Source organism: Balaenoptera physalus, assembly GCF_965194825.1.
Source record: "Balaenoptera physalus genome assembly, chromosome: 10".
NCBI lineage: Eukaryota > Metazoa > Chordata > Mammalia > Artiodactyla > Balaenopteridae > Balaenoptera > Balaenoptera physalus.
The window spans coordinates 110,384,749-110,399,620 of record NC_138889.1 but is presented as its reverse complement, the minus strand read 5'-3'; the positions used below and the strand labels follow the sequence as shown (position 1 = coordinate 110,399,620).

General features: G+C 52.4%; 1 protein-coding gene and 1 long non-coding RNA gene across 3 annotated transcripts; one reads left to right on the top strand and one right to left on the bottom strand.

Annotated features, from left to right (window-relative positions):
* Window positions 1-3,107: 3,107 nt before the first annotated feature.
* On the bottom strand, window positions 3,108-3,931 carry LOC309668190. Its single transcript, XR_014268106.1, has 2 exons — window positions 3,861-3,931; window positions 3,108-3,571 (listed from the first exon to the last, which is right to left on the bottom strand). It is a non-coding gene; the product is annotated as an uncharacterized lncRNA (long non-coding RNA).
* LTO1 (LTO1 maturation factor of ABCE1) lies at window positions 3,867-13,371 on the top strand. 2 transcript variants are annotated; one of them, XM_082477677.1, is made up of 6 exons: window positions 3,867-4,043; window positions 5,440-5,545; window positions 6,667-6,737; window positions 9,887-10,004; window positions 10,288-10,400; window positions 10,897-13,371. In XM_082477677.1, exons 1-5 carry the CDS (start codon window positions 3,994-3,996, stop codon window positions 10,354-10,356), a joined length of 414 nt encoding a protein of 137 aa, XP_082333803.1. In that variant the 5' UTR covers window positions 3,867-3,993; the 3' UTR covers window positions 10,357-10,400; window positions 10,897-13,371. The 2 variants fall into 2 exon arrangements, with proteins under 2 accessions (XP_082333803.1, XP_082333802.1); XM_082477676.1 differs by lacking the exon at window positions 10,897-13,371 and having other exon boundaries at window positions 10,288-10,443.
* Window positions 13,372-14,872: the final 1,501 nt, after the last annotated feature.

Genomic DNA, 14,872 nt, shown 5'->3' with positions numbered 1-14,872 from the left:
TTTATGGTCAGGACATGTATTTTATGTATGTCGTAATAAGAGAACAGTTCCCTTACTTGGGACATGTTTGTAATACAGTGTGAAGTGGGTATGGGAAGGATATAAAGTTGTATATATATGAAGATTATTTTTGTGTGGAAATTCAAAGGGAAAAATGTAACAAAATTAGCAAAAATGAATCGGTGGCCAGAGTGGTGGGAGAGTGGATTTGTTTGCTTTCTTGTTTGGCTCTTTTTCCTACAACCCAAATGTTTTGTGATTTGATTTGCTTACAAAAAAAAAAAAAAAAGCTAAAAATGAAAAGACATTTAAAGGACAAATAATACAAAGTCTATTTCATTTCATCTTCCCCAAATATATTTTTTTGGACGTTTTTATTCTTATAGAACTCACTCGTGTTCACTGTGTGAACATGGAGTACTTAGAAAAAATATAAAAGGAAATTTAAAAATTACTGTAATTCCAAAATCTAGATATAATCACCGTTAACATTTTGGTGTGCTTACTTTAGTCTTTTTAAAAGCATAATTGTTTAATGTCGATGGAATTGGAGTATATGTAGAGTTTTTTCTTTTTTTCCCCCTTTTGTTTCTATTTTTTAATTTTAATTTTTTTATTGAAGTATAGTTGATTTACAGTATCGTGTTAGTTTCAGGTGTACCAGAGTTTTTTTCTCTTTCCTTAAACATCACGAGCATTCTCTGTGACATTACTCTTGTTTCACGTATTATTTTTGGCGGTTGCTGAAGAGTCTTCCGTATGAACATCCTACCATACATGTCTCATCATCTTCCCTTTTGTCATCATAAGCTGGTTTCTCTTTCTGGCTTTTACAGATCATGCTATCATGCTGCAATGGACAGCGCTGTACAAAAAAATTTTCACTTTTCTCTGTTTATTTCCTTGAGCAGAAGTCCTAGAAGTGAAATTACTAGGTGGAAGGGTAAAAAACATTTTAAATGCCCTTCCTATCTTTTCAAACTGCTGGACCAAAAGGTATTTTTAACTTAGGCATCCATGGGCATTGAGAGTATCTTCATTCTAAAAAAGATGATTTTTTTTTTTTTTTTTACAATTTTAAAAAGGTAAAAAATTCAACTTTTTCTTTCGATTCTTATTCTTTTACTACTAGTAAGTCTGTCTTTGCTATACTTTTGTTTGCCAGTCAGCTGTTGTTCTTTTCTGTGAATTATATATTCAAGTCCTCGGCCCATTTTTTCCCATTAAGATGCATTTATTTCTTATGCATTTGAATAAGTTCTTTATAAACCAGAAATATTATTCCTTTAGTTATAAAATTTATGACCGATATATCCCCAGATTGTTCTTTAGTTTTTAATTTTGTTCATTACCACATTTGCATTGGTTTTTCCTTCGTGATGTCCTCCGTGGCTTTTCATGTGTTAAAAATGCATCTCCAGGGCTTCCCTGGTGGCGCAGTGGTTGAGAGTCTGCCTGCCAATGCAGGGGACACGGGTTCGAGCCCTGGTCTGGGAAGATCCCACATGCCGCGGAGCAACTAAGCCCGTGAGCCACAACTACTGAGCCTGTGCGTCTGGAGCCTGTGCTCCGCAACAAGAGAGGCCGCGATAGTGAGAGGCCCGCGCACCGCGATGAAGAGTGGCTCCCGCTTGCCGCAACTAGAGAAAGCCCTCGCACAGAAACGAAAACCCAACACAGCCAAAAAGAAAGAAAGAAAGAAAGAACCAGTTGACTGAAAGGGTCAGTTGAGCCCTAAGAGCTGGGTAGCATTCCTTCTTTAAAAAAAAAAAAAAAAAAAATTGCATCTCCAGGGACTTCCCTGGTGGTGCAAAGGATAAGACTCCACGCTCCCAATGCAGGGGGCCCGGGTTTGGTCCCTGGTCAGGGAGCTAGATCCCACACGCATGCCGCAACTAAGAGTTCACATGACGCAACTAAGGAGCCCACCTGCTGCAACTAAGACCCGGCACAACCAAATAAATATTTTTAAAAAAATGCATCTCCGCGCTTACCTGAATGTTCCACCTAAATTTTTAAATGTCTTTTTAAAAAAGTCTTTAATTCATTTGGAACTATTTTGATGAACGGGATGAGATCTAACTGGAACGTGACTTTTCCCAAACCACAAATTTTCCCATTTTAGTGATTGATGCATATCCCCTTTCCTCATTAATTTGTGGTGCTTTTTATCATGTGCAAAGGTTTTACATTTCCTAGAGTCTCCTTCCAGGCCATTCCATCTTATTTCATTCATCTGTCTATTCTTGAACCAATATGCTACAATATTTTTACGGAGACTTCTATCTTTTCAAATCTGGTACGGCAAGCCCTCCATATCATTCTCTCTTTCAAAAACATCTTAGTTATTCTTATCAATTTATTCATCCAGATGAAATTTAGAATTTGACACATTCTCCCCAGATCTTGTGGAAACTGATTGGTATTGCATTTCTTCCCATCCAGGGTGGTGGTATAGCTGTAGTTTCCTTTGTATAGGTCCTGCTCAAATCTTGTTATTTCTAAGAAATTTACGGTGACCTTGGTAAAGTGGATTTCCCCAGTCATCCTTGCTCAGGCTACTACCAATTAGTGTTAGAATAATAGAAAGCAAGTGATTTTTTTGGCGATTCATCATGTACATAGCTACTTGCTGAACTCTATTACAAATTCTGAGTGTCTTAAATGCTTATTTGGGGATTTCTAGATGGACCATCACACCTACAAATAACAGTAGTTTGTTGGATTTTTTTTTTTTTGGATAGACTTTTTGCTCAATTTTACTGCGTTGGTTAGGCCTCCTAGATGCGTTCAATGGGCACGTGATAAAGGCATTCTCGTTTAACTCCCGATTTTAATGGGAATGCTTTTGGTATTTCATACCTATGTTCTATTGTGGCTGATAGTTTGAAGTACCTTTTAAAAATCGTGTTCAGGAAGTACCTGTCATGGCAATGACAAATGGGAGGACTAAAGCCAGAAGCTATTTTTTTCAAGAGGCAGGGATGCCTCCGGCTGGAGTGAGGGCACCGGTGGCTGTTAACCATGAACCCTTCTGTGCTGATTCTTGACTCTCTACGTGAATTATGAATTACCCTGCTTTTGCTTTACAATCAAACAACTGCAAGAATAAAAACACAAAAACTTTTATTTCCAGTTTTCAAAAAACTATAGAGTTTCAATCAAGTTTCAACATGTACAATGCCTTTCCCAGCGAGTGTTAAGACGACCAGGCTGTTTCTCTGTCACCTGCTGCTGTTTCACTTTCCCTGGGGTCGGGTCAGCCCTGCGTTTCTTGGACAAAGGCGTGCAGTCCCTGGATTACTGTTAACATGGATTTAATGGCATTGTAGGCGGGGTCTCAAGTCTGACGTCGTCCTGGAAGGTGGCCCCTGGCTTTGGGTCGGGGTCGGTGGGGGACCGGGCCACTCTCCTCTGGGTCGTGTCTCCAACCCGGGAATTGCCCTTCCTGGAACTTTTCCCCTCAAGACCCCACTGGCAGAGCCTCCGGAGGCGTTGGCTCTTTGGTAACTTTTCCAGTTTTTTCCCCTGATTCCTTCCAAGCCGCTTTTGGCAGTTCGGTTGCATCTGCCTGGTTTTGTGACGGTGAGGTCACGGGTCACCCCCACCCCCGGGTCCCCCCCAACCCCCCCCGGGTCAACCTCCCACCCCGGGTCACCCTCCACCCCCCCCATCCCCCCTCGCAGCCAGGTGGATGCTGCAGCCGGGGAGCAGCTGACCCCTGGCGGGAGCCGGGGAACGGGGCGAAGAGGCCTCGGGGCGGGGCCGCGTCCTGGCCCAGCTCCGCCCAGCGCCGCCGCCGCGCACGCGGCTTGGCCCCGCGCCGGCGCGAGCTGAGCCCTCCCGCGTGCCGTCCTTACCCGGTCTGCCCCGCGCGGCCGCCCCCGGAAGTGGACTTCGCCTCCTCAGAAGCGGTGCGTCAGTGACCGAGGCTCGTGTGTCTGCGGTCGCAGCGCTTGGCGCCGGAGCTCGAGGGGCGGGCCGGTTGCCGCCATGGCCGGGAGTCAGGACATGTTCGAAGCCATCGTGATGGCGGATGAGAGGTGGGTAGCGGGGCTGGGCCGGGCCCCCACCCGGGCAGGTCTGCTCTCAGCCGCTGGGCTGCGGCGGCCGCCCGGGCCCTGGGGGAACGCGCTGTGGCTCAGAAGGCGGCTGGCGCGGGAGGGCCCGAGATGCTGCTGCTTCTCTTTTGCTCATCGGCCTCTCGGGCGAGCGCCACGTGCCCAGTTGCCCCTCTAGACCCGCCTCCCCCGTCCGGGGCTGCCTCACGCATCTGCTCGGCCTGGTGACTGCCTCCCTCCAGGGACGCCCCTTCCCCGGGTGGGACGGGCCTTTGCCATCTGGGTGCTGCCCGTTTTTCTTGTTCCTCAGCGGTAGGACATACGGCAGCGTTCACGGACACGCTCTTAAAGGTGTCAGGCGTCATCCTTTTCCCTCCTGAGCCCCCGGGGAGCGCCTAGGGCTGTGACGGGGGGGGGGGAGCTGTTGGTTGCTTTGTGGCTGTCTTCCAGTGCCCTGCCCACTTGAGACATCAGTAGATGTCAGTTAAGTAAGAGAGTGAACAGTAAACAGTCGCTGACGTTTATTTGGAGATGGCTGTAAATTGGACGCTGAGCTAAGCGTTGTATCCCGTTATTTATTTTAGCCCTACTTGTGAAGTGGATCCTGTCCTTCACCCTGTCTTTCAGAGGAGGAGGCAAGGTCACTCCCAGGGCCCCACAGCCAGTAAGTGGGAGCTATCCCCTCGGCCTCACTGGGCGCTCCCGCACACGCCTTTCGCTTTGGTGACTGCAGGTTATGATGGTGCCAATTACACTGCTGGGCCTTCAGAGTCAGAGCCTTTATTCTACTGCAGGCGCCACGGTCACGGTACATTTTGTGATCATCTGATGGCGTTTCTCCTTGCTAGTCTCCTGAGATGTGATGGAAAGCCCGGTACATGTTGCAGAGTTTTTTGTTTTTTTTTTTTGTTTGTTTTTTGAAGCGCTTGACCAAGCAGTCTAGCTTACAGACTCAGAACTGGGGCTCGAGGACCTGGCTGCAGACGAATTACCGGGCAGATTTTGAAAAGCAGATTCCCGGGCCTTACTCCAGACTTAACTGAATACGAGGGGTGAGGCCCCTGAATTTGTATCTTTGAAATTTTCCTGTGTGTTTCTGATATTCTGCCAGGTTTGGGAATCACCGATTTGGCCCACCTTCCTCTTTGTAGAAGAGGTAAATGGGGCTTCCAGAATTACAGCGACTTGCCAGACGGAGAGACTTAGGCAGGGGTGGAGCTGAGATTGGAACTTAAGTTTTCTGGCTTAAATTTTTTTCTTTTTCTACAGTACTAGGTCTTGTCTTGCTGGGTCTGGGTGATGTGGAAGAGGAAAGTTTTTGCAGGAAGAATGCGCCTTCTTCTGTTTATTTGCTCACGCTTCCTCTCCTCTGTTGCAGGTTTCACGGGGAAGGTTATCAGGAAGGCTATGAAAAAGGAAGTAGCTTGGGCATGATTGAAGGAAGACAGTATGGCACGTTACATGGAGCTAAAATCGGATCCGAGGTAAGTGGGACCCCCGCACTTAGAAAGGAATCCTTTTCTCTGACCATTGACAATTTGCCTTGATGATCAGTGTGATCGAGCCACCACTTCAGGCCTCTTCCCATGGCAGTAGGCTAGATAGAACGTTGACGGAGAAATCGTCTCAGAAGGGAACCCGCAGAGGGTGTTGCTGTGTGGAGATGATGAAGTCGGGTGGGCTGGAGAAAGAGAAAACAAGGCCCCCCTCACCTCAGTCGACGTCCAGTGTCATGATGCTGGCCTGTGTCTTAAGCCAGCTGAATCCTCCCCCAGAGACTGAGCGCCCTGTGTCATGTGAAAACATGCCGTTTATATTTCTGTTGGAGTTCCATAAAGTCCCTGATTTTCCTTTTCTCCGGCCCTTCGACCTAGATTGGCCCTCACTTAACGGAGATAACTGGCCCTAAGCAGTAACGTCTGAGGCCGTCAGGACTGTATCACGTGTCTGTGGCTGCAGAACGAATCCGCACCAGACACGTGGGCTTAAGACAAGCAGTGTTGATCGTCTCACACGGATTCTGAGGGTCTGTGGTCCAGGAGCGGCTGAGCCGGCCGGTTCCGGCTCGGGCTCTCTGGATGCCGGAGTTGAGAGTCAGCCAGCCTGCAGTCAGCCGAGAGCTCGCTGGGGCGGGAGGAGCCGCTTCTCACGTGGCCGCTCCCGCGGCTGTCCTCCCTGCGTGGCCCTCCCCACGGGGCTGCTTGAGTGTCCTCGTGACACTGTGCGGGTGACCCACGTCGGCAGGGCACAGGTGACACTGTCTGCTAGTGGCTAGGTTCAGAGGTCGTGTGCTGCCTCTTCCTGTGTGTTCTCCTGCTGAGCAAGGTCACCCCGATCCAGTCAGGGGACCGCACAGGGCAGGAATACCCGGGGGTGGGGAGGTGGGGTCCAGTGGGGCCACCTTGGAGGCCGGCTGCCCCGCTGGTGACTTGACCTCCAACTTCTGTAGCCTGGTGCCCAATGGGTGCTTCCAGAACAGCAAGAGAAGAAGCACTACTGCCCCCTGGCCCCCACCCCCCGCCTTTTTGATTTGAGAGTTTGATATTTAGATCAAGTATAGCTGTTGGTTAGTCATTTCACTCTTGAATGTTTCGTAAATTCACAGATCGGGTGCTACCAAGGTTTTGCTTTTGCTTGGAGATGTCTCCTGCACGGCTGCACCACTGAGAAGGACAGGTAAAGCGGAGCCTTCTTTCTTCTTCGGTGTCTGGACGGGAAGTTCCGGTTTCATAGCTCACTCTGACCTTGGGCGGTTAGTGTCTCAGTCTCATCATCTGTAAAATGGGGAAATAACCAGGCTGAACCTGAAATGTTGTCATGAGGTTTACAGGAAATAGTAACTAGAAAGCGCCGGGCGCATTTCTGGTGTTGGGTGAACATCCGTTGTTATTACTTCCCAGGGGTCCTCGGATCCCCCTGCCTTTTCCCGGGAGACCTTAGGGCGCTAAGTGGCTTTTAGTTACCCTGCTCGTCAAACCACGATGAAAATGATACTATCTTCTCATTCATCTTTCCTCTGAGCTTCTAGCAAACAGAGCAGAACAGTCTTGGTATGATCAGGGCTCAGAAATGGTGACTCCCTTGTCACTGGGTTTTTTAATGTAGCTGAAAGGTCTGCTAATGAGTGACCCATTTCATGTGGTTCACAGGTGTCAGGTACCTGGAAGCACTAAGTAACCACGAGCTGTTATTTGTAGTGTTTGTAGCCTTTTTTAAATTTTTAACTTATTTATTTATTTTTGGCTGCATCGGGTCTTCGTTGCTGCACGCGGGCTTTCTCTAGTTGCTGCGAGCAGGGGCTACTCTTCGTTGCGGTGCGCGGGCTTCTCATTGCAGTGGCTCCTCTTGTTGTGGAGCACGGGCTCTAGGCATGCGGGCTTCAGTAGTTGTGGCACACGGGCCCAGCAGTTGTGGCTCGCGGGCTCCAGAGCGCAGGCTCAGCTGCTGCGGAGCACGGGCTTAGTTGCTCCGTGGCGTGTGGGATCTTCCCGGACCAGGGCTCGAACCCGTGTCCCCTGCATTGGCAGGCGGATTTTCAACCACTGCGCCACGAGGGAAGCCCGTCTGTAGCCTTTGGAGCGTGCTCTTGCTGGGTGCTGCTTCCTGAAGCCCCGGGACCCTGTCCCCACCCCCGGTCTTCACTCTTAAGCTGGAAACGCACCCTTATGTGAAAGGCCATCCTGCCACTCATGGGAGCCGACACTGGGCTTCGGCGGCTGCTGTGCATCATCTTGATGTCTGGTGGCTTTGCCTGGCCTGGGAGGGGTGCCAGGAGAGTGGATGACAGAGCAGGGAAGCTGGCATTCCCCCGTCCACGTGACCTGTCATCTTATTTGGAATATTTTGAATTTGTAGAACTTGGGCCACAGCCATATTGAAATGTCAGAGCAGGGATGCTCAAGACAGAGTCTGGGTGATTGTGGGGTCGCCTGCTCTCTGACTTGTCCCGTCACTGAGCAAGTGGGAGTTGACCGGATTCGTCCATCAGCCGAGGGCCATCTTGGGGAGATTTTCCTCTGAAGATTCAGTGGGAGTGGGCGGGTAGCTGGCGCTCAGGTTGGGACAGTGGTTGGCAGCCCCGGGCGCCACTGGGCGGCGGTCGGAGCGGAGCGTGCCTCCCCACTCCCGGCCCACGAAGGCGGGGTGGGGCGCACGGACTTGGAATGCTCCGGCAGCCTCCCCTTCTCCCCGCACCGGGATCTGCGGCTCACGGAGGGCCCTGCACTGGGTGTGAAGGGTCTCGCACCCGGGGGCTGCCAACCCACACCCCAGGGCAGGGATTCCCTCCCTTCCTAAAGCCGCGCCCCCGGTCTGTGCATCAGAGGGCCCGTGGCCCGCCGCCCAGCCATCCCCACCCCACCAGCAGAGCCCGGGGAGCCCTTTGAAACACAGCCTAAGACCCTTTATCTTAGAGCAATGGTTTTTGGATTTTCTAAGTCTGTACAGTTTTTTAAAAAATGGTAGAAGGCGGGCAGAGGATCTGCTTCGTTATGTTTCAAGTAAGGATGTTAAAAGAGAAACACCTGCCATGTGTGTTATCATTCAGTGAGCTAAGGGAATTTTCACACCAGAGAAGCTGTGTGGAGAGCCGTATCTCAGCCTGAAGGATGGCGACCTTTCTTCAGGTGACTGTAGCTTTCTGACCCAGCCTGAGACGCTCCTCTGCCCCTTCCGCAGCCTGGTGAAGGCGCTTTCCCTTACACCAGCCGTGAGCGGGTCACACCCTCCTGACGTGCACTGGCTTTGACCGTGCGACGGGCTGGGTGTGTCTAGAGTAGTTTCACTGGCCCGGGAAGGCAGGAACGACCCGTCGCGCTTGCAGAGTTGGGAGTGGGCGGTAGTCGTCGTATCGTGGCAGGTGCAGCCATTTCCCGTTTCCCGCATGTCGGCATCTGCCTTCCAACTCCCTGGAAACCAAGTGCTTTGTTGCTTTAATTAACTCCCTCTGACCTTTTGCGGTTTTGTGTTTTCTCCAAGAGGTGGCCATCATAGTTCTTCTGAACTGGTTTAAAAACCGCAGATGTGAGCAGGTCCTGGTCACGTTGAGTGGTTGTTGCTGCATCCTAAGGACGAGTCCTTCGAGATTGCCAGGGATCACATATCTCGCATGCTCCTGACACCTGGGGATCAGATGTGGCCAGGGGGAGGCGGCTCGGCAGGATCGCTTGCCCGCGACCCAGAGGGCACCCCCCTCCCAAATGAAGCGAGGAGACTGACGTTTATCGAGCCCCTACTCTGTAGCACGTTCTGGGCTTATCCTCCTGAGAGCCTGGGAGGTGGCCGTTGAGGCCCCATTTTACAGATGTGGACGCTGAGGCTCGGAGATGTGAAATACCTGAGTGCCTTGGGGCGGTTGTCTAGGCCGCCCACCAGCTGAGCTCCTCGTCTTCCTGGGAAAGGGAGACGAACTCAAACACCAGCCCCTGGTTTCTGCCCTATGGGTGGAGGGGGCTTGCCGGTTTACCTGGAAAATCCCCAGGTCCGGAGCAGGCAAGGCCACGCCCGGCACTCTTTCCCGTCCGCTTCTGTCTGCTCTGGGGTCAGGCCTGGGGACCGGCGGTTGGCGTGCTGGTCGGTGTTGCCTTGGCCACTGGGTCCGGATGGAGCCGTCCCTGTAAGGTCAGTTCGCTCTTGATGTCGGGACGCGGTTGTGGGCGGGCTCACATTGCCAGGTGAGTAAAGGTTGTTTAGTGTGATGACAGTCAGTCACCAGCGCCTGCCTGAGGCCAGACACGCTCAGCACCACCACCTTAAAGCGGAGTCGCTGTTACGCAAGCTGAGCCTGTGTGCGAAGGGCTAAAAGGATTTATTTCTGTGTTTTACAGCAAAAAGATGAAGGTCTTAGAATCGTTGATTGGAATGATTCAGAAATTCCCTTATGATGATCCTACTTACGATAAACTTCACGAAGACTTAGACAGAATTAGAGGGAAATTTAAGCAGGTTTGTGTCCTGTGTGCATCTTTTTGATCGGGGGGCCTTTCTCAGATGTAGCTGGGGCAGCCCTGGGGGCTCACTTTGCTAATGGTTTTGGGGCCACCGGTAGCATATAAATGGTCAGTAAAGCAAATCCTTGTGTATGTCGATGTAAGGAAACCGAGGACCGTCTAGGGAACCGGTGTGAGAACTTCTTGAAGGGTGGTGACCTAGACAAGTAGAGCTGCAGCTAGAGAGCGAGAGTTCTGCTCTAATTTAAAAAAACATTTGTTTTCTTTTGTGTTTTCAGCTTTGTTCATTACTAAACGTCCATCCCGACTTTAAAGTTAGTGCAGAAGGTTCCGGACTTTCATTTTGAGGATGACAGACGCACAAAGACGAAACATCAGGGAACAGATGTTCGTATGTTAAGTGTTTAAAAATGTGATTAAAGGCAAAACAATGATGGGGGATTCATTGTTTTGCAGGGAGGGTTCCAGCTTGGCCGCTGAAAGGGCTTCCTTCCCCCGAGGTCTGCCGGGTGGCCTCGGTGCCCCCCACGGGGCCCCTCCACATAGGCCCGGCCTTTGTTGGACCCTGTCTGCTCTGCAGCATGAACGCAGCCCTGGCAGAGCCCTCACCGGGCTGCTCTTCTCTGGTCCAGGGTCCAGGCCCCTGGCTCACGGGTTCTCGTCACCTGGCAGGCCTGGCTGGATCTAGATTCGGGTTGGCTCTGGATAGGATAAACCTCCCCTTTACCCCCTGGGCTTTGGTCAGCGCTCAGAGGGACAGTTTTTTAAAAAATGAGAGCCACAGGGTTGACACGAAGCAGATTAATGGAAGGAGTGATGGGTACTGTGACATTTATTGACCCTTGAGATGTGCCAGTGCTGTGACCTGCTTCTCATGTTTTATTTAGTCCCTTCAGGAGCCCATGAGGTAGGTGTTATTCCCATTTTATAGACGAGGAAACTGAGGCCCAAGAGACTGCCTGGTCCAAGGGCAGTGGGCGGCAGAGCTGGGACTCCAGCCCTGTCTCCTGGTGCCCGCTCTGGAATGCACTTTCGCACCCACAGTCTCGGGGTCCCTGCCCGCAGGTCCCCGCTATGCCCCGTGGAGCCCTGGGGCATCTCATGTGGCCATGGCCGTGGGTGTCTGGCTGAGAGGAGCAGAGGCCAACCCTGTCCCCAGGAAGCCGGGACGTGCTCTTCCTGTGTCCCTGGGTGGGTGGGGCTCTGCAGCATCAGAAATGGTCACGGGGAGGAGACTTTAAGGCCACCGTTCTATGTGCAGAAACTTCTCAGCCTTACTGCAGCCTGCCTTCTAGTGTGAGTTCTCTGTCTTCCGCCCAGACTTAAAAGGCATCATCTGTACACGGTGCACGGCCCCAGGTGCGCCTTCGTCACAGACACCAGCAGCACTTCTCTCTGGCTGGTGGGATGGAGGGGCTTTTGTTGTCATTTTCCTGGGTGGATTTTTGTGCTTCCTAAGCAATCTGTTTGGATAATGTATTATTTTTATAATTGAAAATAAAAAGGGTATATTTTAAAGCAAAAGGCCGTCTGGGACCATTTTTGATGCGACATCTAGCGAATTCATTCCTGTCTCCGTGATATTTGGGGTTGAGGTACCAGGGTCGCACCGAACAGCCTTATGTTGTGTTTGTGTCTGCGTGTTTCATTAATATGCATGGAGGCAGCTGCCGCGACAGGACGGCGCCCCGTGATGCTCAGGAAGGGGTCGGGTCCTGCTGCCCCTGGCCAGCCACCGCGTGTGTTTATCACTGACCTCTCCTGCCCCAAACCTCACTCCCCCCCACCCCTTCCGTCTCTCTCCTCTCGGCCTCTCCCACGCCAGGTGTCAGCCAGAGCAGCCGGCCGCCACTTCCTCTCCCCCATCCCGCGGGGCCGAGCTGCCTCATCGATCATCTTCAGGGCCCCTGGACACCGGACTTGACCTGTGCCAGCCTGGCTCCTTCTTGGAGGATGAGACCCAGTTTCCAGGACCCCTTGGTCACCCAAGACAGATGTTCTGGATTCCAGTACAGACAGAGCCCCTGTTCGCGTCACAACCACTCTGCTCCTGTGATGCCACCTCCAGCGATGGGGTCCGGGGAGCTTGCTCTTCTGGCTGATGAGACGGTGGAGGACACCCGAGGGCTTCTGGGAAAGGTCACATCACTCTTGAGAGAGATGGTATCTCTTTTGGAAGTTGTGCTGTGGGGATGCGACACCTGGAATTATGACAGGCAGCTTGCAAGCAGCTACGGATGAAGCCAGACCTGGGCATGGCAGAGCCCAGCCAGAGAGGGCCCAGCCCGAGGACATTGCCGAGCAGCTGTGCTGACTGACCCCCGAGAGGCGCTCTGCTTGCCAGCCTCGGTTATAGGAGCTGATGAACGCCCTGGTTCAAGGCCACTTCGGTAGGGCTTCCAGTGTTAGCAGGCGAAGCGATCCTGCTTGCCCTCCCCCCACCCCACCCCACCCCACCCCTTCCTGTGCACGTACGCCTGGTCCTGCTGGATATTAACCCTTGTTGGATTTCACCCCTTTCCAGGGGCTCGTAGATTTCCCACGGCTCTGGCCTACTTGCTCTGCCCTGTCGGAAATTCCCAGCATATTTTGTGCCACATTATTAGTCAGCCGGGGCTGCCATAGGGAATGCCGCACAGTGGGTGCCTTAAACAACAGGCATTCACTGTCTCCCAGTCCTGGAGGCTGGAATCTGAGACCCAGGTGTGGGCAGGGCCGGTTCCTCCCGAGGCCTCTCTCCTCGGCGTGTAGACGGCCGTCTTCTCCCTGTGTCCTCACACAGTCGTCCCTGTGTGTGTCGGTGTTGCTTTAAGGACTCCAGCCCTGTTGGATTGGGGCCCACCTTGATGACCTCCTTAAAGGCCCCATCTCCAAATAGAGTCACATTCTAGGTTCTGAGGGGCAGGACTCCAACATGACTTTTGGTGGGGACATAGTTCAGCCATAGGGTGAATGCAGGGTGGCCTGTAATAGCCACCCTGCCTGGCTGCCTGGACGGACTTAACTTGGGAGAGGAGAAGGCCATTTCACTTAAAAGCTGAAGTTACTTTGGGACTCCCCTCGTGGCGCAGTGGTTGAGAATCCACCTGCCAATGCAGGGGACACGGGTTCGAGCCCTGGTCCGGGAAGATCCCACATGCCGCGGAGCAACGAAGCCCGTGTGCCACAGCTACTGAGCCTGCGCTCTAGAGCGCACGAGCCACAACTACTGAGCCCACGAGCCACAACTACTGAGCCCGCGTGCCTAGAGCCCGTGCTCCGCAACAAGAGAAGCCACGGCAATGAGAAGCCTGCGCACCGCAACGAAGACCCAACGCAGCCAAAAATAAATAGATAAATAAATAAATTTTATTAAAAAAAAAGTTGAAGTTACTTCATTTCATTTTTTAGAACATTAGTAATTGGGAATAAGCAGGCTAATCCATCCTCCCCCTGAACTTACCACGTTGGAACTCTACTCTCAGAGGCACCGTGGTGGGTGGTGGGAAACACCCACCCGCAGGCCAGATCCCAGCCCCGGACGCTTACTTGTACTTCACGTTCAGCTTGTTTTTCTCTACCCAGGGGTGAGAAAAGAATGAAGTGATTTGGAGGAAGGGATAAGAAGTCTTATTTACCGAGTGGCTGCTCGTGGCCGCCTTGACCTTCCTTGGGTCACTGAAGTGTCCACAAAGCCTATGAGGTGGGGTCGCTGCCTGGCCCCCTCACCCCGGCAGATGGGGGCCTGGGGCTCCCAGTTGAGCTGAGTGATGTGCCAGCGGTCGCAGTAAGTGGCTGACCTCAGGCCTAAGCACAGCGGGGGTCAAGGGGTTTGCTTAAATTATTCTTAGCCAGAACAGACTCTCATTTTCCCGATAATTCACAGCCTGTCTGACCAGTCTTGCATCTAGCTGATCGCGGCAGAGACAGTCGGCTTTACGGGAACGGACCCGTGCTGGCTGCAATAGGAGAGGCAGGGACCGCGTGGGCCATCAGCTGCCCTCGACCCTCTGAGCATGGCTCACTAAGGGACGGATGGGGAGCCTGGAGGTGGGGTGGGGGGCGTTCAGCTCTGCCTGGGGGATAAGGGAGTGGGAAGGTGGGCAGGAAGCCTTCCTGGAGGAGGTGACCTTGGCATGACTCGCTTTGTGAGCTTTCATTTGAGCTCAGCACCGTGGAGAATGTCTCTTCCAGCCTACCTGAAAACACAACGTAATTTGGAGAGATCAAAACCTGTAAGTAACTGGTGAGGTCGTCCCAAGTCCACAGTTATTCCATTCCTTAGTGAGTGAAGTGAGGAACCGGTCTGCAGCCCAGGAAACGTGTCCCCAAGCGAGTATGATCCATCAGAGAAAAGCGGGCACTGCGTTCAGTTCCCACAGGACACGAGAGTCGTGCAGGTGCTGGGCCAGGCCCCCAGAGGGACGGGCCTATCCAAGCCACCAGGACTTAGGGGCTCAGGGGGGCTTCAGTGTCCCAAGAAGGACAGTCGCTCCTTGCACGTGAACTTCTCCATAGCTCTGATGGCTGATTAAACTCCTCACCTGACATGGAGGCCCTTGCTGGTGTGTCCCTTGGGGGCCCCCGTGGAGACAGCGCTTCGGCCCCATCCCCCTGGTGCCCTTTACCAGATCAGCTGGGCCTTGGGTCCCTAGGGTTGGAGCGATACCTGAATATGATCCTGTTTCTACCCACTCAGGAGTGTGATGGGCCAGGGGACCCCACGCCCCAAGTAAACGGCCATGGAACTGAAGACTTAGGGGCGGGCTGTCTGCATCCTTTCAGCAAGGATTTATTGAACTTCCATTATTTTTGGTGGGCATGCGCCCCTGAAATCCCAGGGTGCTCCACGAACAGGTTCCCTAGCTCTGAGAGCTCAGACAC